Raw genomic sequence first — 11,119 nt, 5'->3', positions numbered from 1 at the left:
CGAAAAAAATTCTAAAATTATTTTGAACTTGGAAAAATTTAAAACCACTTCTAGATTTCTCAAGATTTTGAAATCAAAATTTAAAGCTTTTGAAGGATTCTCAGAGTATATAAAATAAGAATAATTTACGAACTGTTAAGTTAAAAAAATTATTTTTCAATTTTTAAAGTTTCTAGCTTAAAATTACTTAAAATAATATAACTTTGAAAATTTTTAAAGTTCATTGCTTGATTCTTTAATTTAGACTATTGAAACTATTAACGTGGATTTATATCTTTGGAACTTAAACTGAATCTATGAACTCTATAATTGATAAAAGTTCTAAATTTTGCAGTTTATTTGCATTTCATTTAACATTTTTTGATTGAAAAGTGTTAGTACCTTCCATTTTGTACGTGTAAATTTTTGAGCATTTGAATATAAAATTTATGAATTGAAAAACTTTAAAAATTCAATTCTAAAAGTTAGGAATTCAATTTTTCCACTTTGAATGCTTTAATTTGTTGTTTATTGTTTATTACTTTATATGGAAAAATATTTAGAATATAGTTTGATTTTTTAATTCTCATCATTTATGATTGAGAAAGTATTAGAATTGTCCGAAATTCGACACCATAGTTTTTCAACGGATCACCACGTTTCGAGACCCCCTGAATCTGAAAATCAAGTTTTTACGATGGCGTCTGTCTTTCTGTCCGTCCGTCCGTAAACACGATAACTCTCGAAAAAATGAACGGATCAATTCCAGGTTGGGCACATTTTATTTAGGTCCTAAAAGAAAGGAGGAGTTCGTTAACCAGCCATTTTTGATAAAAACTCATAAAGTGAGAGCATTTTGAAAATTTTTGTGATCACTTTTTTCTGATTTTGAAAATTCTATGCACGGATATTCATAGTATTAAAAAGGACAAACAATTTTTCCTGATGATTTTTTTTCGATAAAAAGAAAATTCTCAGAGTTATAGCATTTAAAAAAATGTTTAAATCAACCGAAAATCGAAATTTTAAGGAGAAAAACATTTCTTTTTGAAAGCCCTATAAGATTATCATAACAAATTTTTGGATTTTCTTGGAAAATCGAAAATTTAAATTTTGATTGCACAAAAAATAATGAAAAATAAAAAATTCCATTTTTTGGTTAAAATATGCAGAATACGAAAAAAGATGAATTAACAAACATTTGTATCCCAAAAAAGATCTACAATTTCGTTAAGAATCACTTCTTGATAGGACGCGTACTTTTTGTTTTATTCGTGAGAAATAACATTGAAAATAAAATTAAAAAATGTGTGGAAAAACGAGGAAATTTGCGAGACAAAAAAAGATTCAACAAAACCTGTTCACAAATGTTTGTCGGAATACGAGCGCGCAGCGCGAGTGTTACGATGAGAATGTGTACCTCAAAGCCTACAGAGCTTTCAGAAACTTAATCTTTGGCCATACTTAATCCAGTAGACAATTTAGAATATCAAGACGCATAAAAATACTGCCTTCTATAAGAGATCTTTTTGATAAAGTTTTATTCAAGCATTACAATTTCAATGAATAAATATCTGAGCTCGAAGCGTGAGATTGAGGCGTCATTCGCCCTTGGCAGATTTTTTGAATTTCATTGGCCGTGAAAAATGTTTGCGAACCAGGAAATGACCGGGAATTTTTTTCTTCGATTAAAACAGCCACCCTGTATTTTACTGATATTATCTTAATTCGGTGGACTATTTATTTTGATTATATTTATATACACTTGCTAGAATTTTTTCCTTGATTTGTTCAACGAAGAACAAATGTGATATAGTTAACCTTCACAGCTGATGTCAAAGATATTGGCAAAATGAAAAATTATAAATTAAAGATTAAAGTAAATGTCCTAGTAAGCGTGAAACTTGGTCAGAGTTTGAATATATTTTTTAAAAATGTATTAAAAGTAACGCTTAATGATAAAACCCAGTTATTTTTAGCATATAATATCGAATAAAAATTACATTAATTAAAATTAAATAAAAAGAAAGAAAATTGGAAACACAATTGATAAAATGATTTACCTTACTAATGGAATAACTGGTACTCTTACCCTGTTTTCTGTAATTAGCTTTTGATGAATGTACAAATCATTACCAAAATAAACTTTCCTGAATAACAGGAATGGAGTTATCAATGTTTGTCGAGAGATCAGAAGTGATGAAAAGATTCAACTCAACTTACGTCATATCTCAACATTTTATCATTTCAACAAAACGACAGTATAATTCTTTTGCATAATGTATATCTTTGTTTTCAAACGAGCTTTTAAAGTCATTGAAAATATGCATATTTCAAATTATTATGTGGTAGATTTTCTTAAATTCCGTATTCAAGGTTTCTTCTATGATGTAAGGCATCTTCCTTTATTTTTAATGAAGTAAATAATTTCAAGGAATTCTGAATAACATAATGATTCGTATATCTCATTATAAATGAGTAAAAATTGCTACTAAAAGATGAGTTAAGTTACTTTCAAATTAAATTTTGTATATTTTTAAGTGAATAGTTGATATTTAGACTTCAAAAAAATACAATATACTATTTAAGATCGATTTCAATATAGTATTTTTTGAGATGTGATTAAATTAAAGTGTTCAATATTGAATTCTTAATTTTTTAACGATTCTAATTTTAATTTGTGGAATTTTTGACCAAATTTGATCGTATGAAAAATTAAATTTATAATCTTCGAATGTTTCAATTTTGGTACTCTTAAATTGCAATCATTTAAATTTTCAAGTTCCTTTTATTTTAAAGTTTTGAAGCCTTAATTTTTGGTTTTAAAACTTAATCGATTCAATTGTGACCGGGAAATGACGATGAATTTATTTTTTTAACGAGAATTTTACACATTTTTAGAAAAAAAGTTTGTCCAAGTATGATTTCAACAGTTTAAAAAAATAATTATTTGAATTTTTATCTTTTTCAAATATGATTACGTTCAGTTTACAATGTCTAATTCGAAAATCTTTCAGTTACAAATTTTCCATTTTGGATTTTAATTTTTAAGCGTACATTTGTCATTCGAACTATTTTAAAATGCAGTTTTGAATACTTAAAAAATAAAAAGTAAATAGCGTTTGAAATCGACAATTTTTTATGAAAAAACTTGTTTAGTTAATCAAATGTGAATACACATTATACGAGTTTTAAAATTAAACTACACATTAAGAATTGACAAGTGAATAATAATATTAATTTTACAAGAAGATTCGGAAGCAATTCCAAATTTAAGAATTTCTAGATTTTGACGTGAAAAATGAAACTGTTTTAATTGGAAATTCTAAATAGTTGAACAAATTTAAACGAACGATTGAAGCCTCATGAACTCAAAACAATATATTCATAAATAAAAGCTTTTATTAAATTTAAAATATTGTTTTAGTCCAAAATTCGAAATTTTTTTATTAAGAATAATAACAATTGCCTAATATTTATAAATATTTGATTGTGAATGTAAAACCTTTAATCATAAATCAAATATTCAAAAATAAACTTTGAACGTTACAATTTTAATTTTTGTATTTGAAGAAATTTGATTTAAAAGTAAAATGATTGAACTGATGTATAATAAATATTGAAAACCTATAATTCCTAGAAAAAATTCTAGTAAGTTGAAGAGATATTTTTAAGGTTCGTACTGAAAGTTAGATGCAAATAGCTCACGGTATAATTAAAAACAAAATATAGATTTTTGCAGGTTTCGAAAAAACGATTTAGAAGCTTTTTAAGAATTATAAAGGGCTTAAAAAAGAATTAAAAATATTTTCTTAAGATTCTTAGGAAAATTGAAAATGACTTTTCATTTTGATAATTAATTTTAAGAGAATATTTAAAAAGAATTCCAAAATTGTAACAAATGAATCTGGCAGATTTTAACGCAATATTTGTCATTTTGCAGGGTTTAAGAACAAAATTTGGGAAGAATTAGGATCATTTTATAAGATTCTTTGAAGTTCTGAAAAAATTTCAAAAATAATCAAAAATTGGGATAAACGTAAAAAAGTAGATGTTTCAAGATTTTGAAAGAAAATTTTGAAGATTTTTAAGGATTTTTAAAATATTTCAAATAAAAGTAATAATTTAACTTTTAATTCAAGAAGTTCTCATTTTATAACAAAAATGTAATCGTTCAATTTTAAATAATCCTAGCTTAAAATTGATTTAAATTATTTGCAGCTCAGTTTTTATTACTTCAAATGAAAAAATAGTTAGATTTCGATTTAGATTTTTTAAATTTCATTGACCGTGAAAGTTATTCAGGTGAAAAAAGTGTTCACTTTCCAAACCCGGCCGGGAAACCGGAGAATGGCTGGGAATGTTTGAAGACTGGGGAAAGCCGGGAAATGACAGTGAATTTATTTTTTGACCGGGAATTTTTCAAAGAAAAAGCTGTCCAACTTCGATTTCTTAATATTCATTTTTCAACCCATTCAATTTAAAATTTGTTATTTAAGACAAATAATAGCTATTTCATATTTAACAATATTTTACTGTTCAATTAGGACGAGTAATTTAAATTAATTAAAAACTAAATCCGGCTAATTCGTATCTAAATTTCGGTGAAAATGGCCACAAACTAAGTTAAACCAAAATGTATATTTTTGCATATTTCAAACAAAACATTGAGAAACATTTTAAAACTTAGAAAGGCTTCAAAAGAATAAAAACATTTTCTACAGATTTCTAGGGAAATTGAATATCATTTTTCATTCTTAATAATTATTTTAAGAGAATATTGACAAAGATTTAAAAATATTTCAAAAAATGTAAAAAAAAAAGAATCTAGAATAATTTAAATAATTTTTTTTTAAATTTTCAGAATTTTCTAAAAATTGTAGTAAAATTCGATAAATATCGTTTTAAATGAATCGAATTTTTCCTACTTAAAAAAAATCTTGCAAATTAAAAAAAAAGCATGAAAAATGATTTTCAATTTTCCTAGGAATCATAAGAAAATCCTTTTATTCTTTTTTAAATACGAATTTTGTCTATGCACACACACACTTTCTCGAAATTATTTGGTATCATTTAAATTTTAAATTAATTTCGAATCTTTTCCAAACTTAAAATAACTTAAATTTTTCAACAAATAATAAGCAGGATTTCCTCAAAATTGCACTAAAAATTCGTTTCAATGTAAAAGATATTTAGAAGATCTGAAAAAATTTTAAAAGTAATTTTAAATTTGAAAACAATTAAAAAAATTTTTAGATTTATTAAGATTTTAAAATAAAGTTTTGAAGCTTTTCAAGAATGTTTTAAGTATTTCAAATTGAAATAATTTAACTTCTAATTTAGGCGGTGTGCAGTTTAAAAAAATTTAATTAAAATTTTTTAAATGTTTCTAGCTTAAAATTGCTTAAAATAATGTAACTTTGCAAATTTTAAAGTTCATTGATTGATTGCTTAATGAAGATGATAACATTTATTTATATTTTTGAGATTGCATTTAAATCTTTGAATTCTACAATTGATAAAAGTTAAAAATTCTCAATTTTGTTGTTTATCTGCATTTAATTAAAAAAATTTTAATTGAAAAGTGTTGGTACCTAAGTTTTAAACTTTAATTTCAAATAATTTAAAATTTAAGAGTTCCACTTTGCTTACTTCAATTTGTGGTTTACTTTTTATTATTTCAAACGGAACAATTTTTAGCTTTTGTGTTCGATTTTTTTTTATTTTACTGACCATGAAAAATTTTTGCGAACCGGGAGAAGACCGGCAATTTTTTTATTTTATTAAAACGGCCACCCTCTATAATTCAGTTCACAAAGAATTATTTTTTCCCCGCAGGCATTGGTTACAGCAAGGACGAGCAGGACAAAGAGTGGACTCATCATCAGGAAGGTTTCAACGACCTTCTGATGAATCTTCAAAAAAGTCAAAACATGGAACCAACCGAATTAATGGAATCCAAGGAAATAGCTTTAAGCGGAATGTCCTTAGAGCAAAAGTCCAAGCAAAGCAAAGCTAGAGTACAGTGAGAATTAAAAAGTTTCCTCAAATTTCATTTTATTTCATTTGTGGCGATTAAATCTTTCACCGATTTATAATGTTTTTGTATTTCTTTCATCAAATAACAATTTTTTCCCCTTTTCCAGCTACCAGAAGTTCACTCGGGGAAAAGACGTCAATAAATACAGTGCCAAAGATTTGGCAAATATCTTCGGGAAAAAAACTCTGGATGAAAAGCCGAAAGTTGAGGAAAAAGTCGAAGAAGAATTCGATGCTGAGCCAATTGGTGCCAAAGATAATACCGGTGGCGTTGTTACCATAAAAGGCGGTAACATACATGATTATTTTAGGAACAAGATGTCCACAATGAAAAGGAACGAGGACAAAGAATTTAAAGAGAATAGTGACAGTGAAGAGGAACGGTATGTTGGATTTGGTTTTAGTACTGCAAAGTGTCCCCAAGAAAGCAATTTTTCTCAAAGCGTAGAAGATTCCACAAATTGCGCTTTTAAAAATCCTTGTTTAGATATAAAAGCTTTGTCGATTTTAAAAGCTTCTTCGGTCGCGAAACCCTCCCCGATTCCGAAACCTCCCAGAAAACGAAAGAACGGCTCAGCTTTTTCGAATGAGGGTTTAGATCTGAATTATCCAGAAAAAAACGACACGCCAAAAAAAATGAAAGTAGATTTTGAAGTTAGAGAACCTGACTGCTTCGTAAATCCAGCCTTGAATCTCGATTTTCCTGTTGACGAAACTTGCAATGGGGCTGAATTTGAAGTTGCCCGACCGTCTGGTCTTTTGAATCCAGCGTTGGATTTATCTGAAGAGACGCCGAAAAAGAAGCGTAAGAAAGAGAAAAATGGGACACCAAAGAAAGTCAAGACAGACGTTGAAGTTAAGGCACCTGATTGCTTTATAAATCCGGCCTTAAATCTCGAATTTCCTGTCGATGAAACGCGAAATGGGGCAGAATTTGAAGTAGCCCGACCCTCGGGTCTTTTGGATTTATCTGAAGACACTCCAAAAAAGAAGCGCAAGAAGGAGAAAAATGGGACACCAAAGAAAGTCAAGACATACGTTGAAGTTAAGGCACCTGATTGTTTTATAAATCCGGCTTTAAATCTCGAATGTCCTGTCGATGAAACGCGAAATGGGGCCGAGTTTGAAGTATCCCGACCTTCGGTTCTTGATCCAAATTTAAATTTATCTGAGGACACTCCAAAAAAGAAAGACAAAAAGCGAAAGAAGGTTGTGCCCAGCACTGAAGGTTTTGTAAATTCGGCTCTTGATCTGAATTGTCCGGTCAATGAGAGAGACAGTGGAGCGAGATTCGAAGTTCCGAGGGTGGAAATGGGTCTTGCCAATGACGCTCTGGATTTATCGGATGAAGCTTCCGGAAAGAGACGCGTCACTTTTAACAATTTGGTCGAGTACAATATGGATGGCGTTAAAAAGAAAAAGGGAAAGACGAAACTCGACAGATTTGAGGTTGAGAATGAAAAGTTGAAACGAAAAAAGAAACAAGCGCCCGAGGAAAAGGGAATGGTTTTTGTCAATGAAGCTCTTGAGGTTGACGCGATAAGTGAAGAAATTCAGGATAATGAACTGAATGAAAGGAAATGCAGAAAGGAGAAGAGAAAGAAGAACAGGAGGATGTCAAATTTAGAAACTATTGAAGAGGCTCCCGAAGAGGAAAAAGAAAGTGACGAAATAATAAGAGAGCTCGAGGTTATCACAGTTAATGAAGTTTCTATAGAATCCGAGGAAATCCTCGAGGCGACTCCGAAGAAAAGTAAGAAAAAGAAGAAGAAGGATATTAATCAAGAGGAACTTGATGTGATAGAAATTTGTGAGTCTGACAAAGATACTTCTTTAACTGACACTGCGAAAACGATTGAAGTGAAGAAGAAAAAGAAGAAGGAGAAGAAAGCGAACGAAGCAGACGATAAGGCTAATGGATTCGATAAAGAGAATTTGTATACGAAGGTGGAAAGTCTTCCGGAAACGGAGAAAAGGAAGAAGAAGAAGAAACGAAAGTCGATGGAGACTTGTCAATTTTTCTTGGATGAGAATATAGATAAAAAGGAAGAACCAGAAATAGAAGAGTGTCTTGAAGTAGTGCGTGAAAATAAAAAGAAGAAAAAACGTCCCAGAGACTCAGATTTAATCATGGAAAATGAAAATTCGGAGGCTAAGAAAGTAGAGAATTGTGAAGATCATTCAACGCCTTCGAAAAAGCGACGATTCACAGAAGAAACTTCGGAAATACCACAAAGTCCTTATGAAAAGATGGCTAAGAAGTCGAAGAATGTGTTGAAAGCGATGTTTGCCAAAAGTCCTGTTGTTCACTTCAAAGGTTCAAATATTAACGAAATTAAAGGCTATGGAGTCGATCCTTAATGTAAACTATTTTTCATAGGCGCGAAGTTAAAGAACTGAGTAATTTATTATGGAATATTCGATTTTTAGTTTTGATAAGTGTGTTAATTTTTAATTCTTAGTACGATTTATTGTATGAAATACGAAAAATTTTTATGTACAATTGTACATATATTGTATATAGATATCTTCGTTGTGAAGATTATACGAAATATATTTATATTTGGGGTTTCATTCGCGTTTTTAAGATTTTAAGAATCGGAAATTTTACAAATGTTTAGAAAAAAATCTGTCCAACTTTGGTTTCAATCGTTGTTTAAAATAATTAGTTAGCTTGTTATGTTTTTTAATTATGATCAGGGTGTCTAATGACCTTGAAAACCTGGAATTCTCCTTGCATTTTTTTTAAACCTTGAAAACCTGAAAATCTCCTTGATTTTTTCACCAAAATCTTGCATTTTAATTATTCTTTTATTTTATTTTTTCTTTAACAGTAATTTTATCGAAATACGAAGAGTAATTTAAATCTTTTAGTCTATTATGAACGAAAAATCTCGTGTAGAAAAACTCTTTCTGCTGAAAATTTTTTTATTCATCAAGATCTTAATTTATCTTCTGTTTATTACAGAATAAATAAAGATATTTTAAGGCACTTTTTGTTGAGATGTTCAACTTATAAATTATAAAAATTATTAGTTTAATATTTCGATGTTAATTCAGTTTCAGAATTAGAATAAGCCATGGTCATACAACGGATTTTTCGAGGGATTGACCACTCGGTTTTTGAGTGTACAACAGATTTGAAATAAAGATTTCACAGAAATTTCATAAACATTTTAAAACTTTAATGATTTGAAAAAGTTTGTAGTAAACCAGATTTCGAAGATTTCAAAAATGTGAAAGAAAGAAGATTTCAAAATATTTCAAATAATTTAATGACTTCCACGCATACAAAATATTTTCCCAACAAAGATTCATTAAAAATTTTATAAACATTTAAAAAATATTTCACAAAGATTTCAAGGACATCAAACATTCAAAATTTCATAAAGATTTGGAACACTTTACAAAGATTTCGAAAATTTCACCAAGATTTGAAAACATAAAAAAAGAGTTTAAATATTTTAAAAAGCGTATATTAAACCACGTTCCTAAGATTTCAAACCTTTTCAAAGTTTTTAAACAATTTCAAATTTTTTTAGAAGATATCAAAAGACTTCATGAAGATTTGTAATAATTTCAATAATTCCAGTGAATTCACAAAAATTTCGAATATTTCGCTAAGATTTCGAATATTGCACAAAGATTTTAAAACTTTCAAACGATTTTAAAGATTTCAAAACATTTCAAAGATTTTAAATAACTTCAAATTTTTTTAGGAGATGTCAAAAGATTTCACAAAAGTTTCGAAGATTTCTTAAAACATTCATAAAGATTTCAAAACAATACGAGAATTTTAAAATTTTCAACAAGGAAACAGTACACCAGATTTCAAGGATTTCAAACCATTTCAAAGGTTTTAAACGATTTAAAAATGTTTGACAACATGCCAAACGATTAGAAAAGATTTCTCAAATATTTTTAAGAATTCTTAAGGATTTCAAAACATTTAAAGAATTTTAAAGATTCCAACAAATTTGAGAAGATTTGAAAAGATTTTAATAATTTCCAATTAACAGAAACGGTTACAGCAAATTTCATAAAGATTTAGAAAATATTAAAAATATTCCAGTGATTTCAAGCGAATACAAAAGACTTAGAGAAGATTTCAGAATTTCTTTAAAGAAATCATAAGGATTTCAAAAGAATTTCAAAACATTTCAAAGATTTTAAGCGATTTCAAAGGGTTTCAACACATTTGAGAAGATTTCAAAAGACTTCAATGATTTTAAACAAACAGAAAAGAATTCGCAAATAAAGATTACAGAGAGTTCACAAAGATTTGAAGAATTTAAAAAATTTTACAAAAGCTTTGAAAAATGCCAAAAAATTTCTCAAAGATTTAACAAAAATTGCAAGCTTTCACTAAGATCTTTAATACTTCACCAAGATTTCACAAAGATTTCAATGACTTCAAAGACATTACAAAGATTTAAAAATTTTCCTAAAGATTTCACAAAGACGATACGAATACGTGATTCGAAAAATTTTCACTTTACAAATTTTCCATTTTAGATTTTTTCATTTTTAAGCGTAAATTTTAATTAAAAGAATTTCAAGGTGCATTTTAAAAGACTTGAACGATTAAAAATTAGAAGCATTTAAAATCGAAAATTTTTTATGCAAAAATTTTAGTTGAATAACTGTAAATATAAATTAATGAATGATTTAGAAAAATTAAAAAAATGGATAATAATTGATTTTAGAAGACGATTTCGAAACAGTTTATAATTTTAGGATTTCTAGATTTCAACGTTAAAAATTAAACTACTTCAATTGGAAAGTCTTATTAGTTAAGCAAATGTAAACACCCGATTAAAACTTTATAAAATATAGACAATTTTAGAATAATTGAAAAATTATATATTTATAATAAAGACTTATTAAATTTCAAATATTATTATATTAGTCTAAAAAAATCAATTTTTAAACCATACAATTTGAAATTTTTTTCTTTATGAAAAAGAACAAGAACTTAATATTTAGAAATATCTGATTGTTCATTTAAAATCAGTAATTATAAACTGAATATTCAAAACTAAACAAAAAACTAATAACGTTAAAATTCTATATTTTGTTTTAAATTAGGCAGTGGACTATT

The 11,119-nt window shown here is 27.6% G+C and overlaps 2 protein-coding genes across 3 annotated transcripts in view; one reads left to right on the top strand and one right to left on the bottom strand.

Annotated features, from left to right (window-relative positions):
* LOC117181525 (spermidine synthase) overlaps window positions 1-2,158 on the bottom strand; it is a 25,220-nt gene extending 23,062 nt beyond the window's left edge. Inside the window, exon 1 of one of the 2 annotated variants that reach the window (XM_033374299.1) lies at window positions 2,072-2,158. The gene's annotated coding sequence lies outside the window, so the exon portion shown is untranslated. Of the gene's footprint in view, window positions 1-2,042 lie in introns of both variants that reach the window. The other variant, XM_033374301.1, reaches the window with a different exon arrangement.
* The window catches only part of LOC117181524 (titin-like), an 11,961-nt gene extending 3,376 nt beyond the window's left edge, over window positions 1-8,585 (top strand). The window contains exons 3-4 of the mRNA XM_033374298.1: window positions 5,818-6,004; window positions 6,126-8,585. Of these exons, the coding sequence (XP_033230189.1) occupies window positions 5,818-6,004; window positions 6,126-8,379 (2,441 nt within the window). The 3' untranslated portion in view covers window positions 8,380-8,585. The remainder of the gene's footprint in view (window positions 1-5,817; window positions 6,005-6,125) is intronic.
* The last annotated feature ends 2,534 nt before the right edge of the window (window positions 8,586-11,119 follow it).

This window comes from Belonocnema kinseyi, chromosome 10 (genome assembly GCF_010883055.1).
Source record: "Belonocnema kinseyi isolate 2016_QV_RU_SX_M_011 chromosome 10, B_treatae_v1, whole genome shotgun sequence".
NCBI lineage: Eukaryota > Metazoa > Arthropoda > Insecta > Hymenoptera > Cynipidae > Belonocnema > Belonocnema kinseyi.
This window is presented reverse-complemented; position numbering and strand designations above follow the sequence as displayed.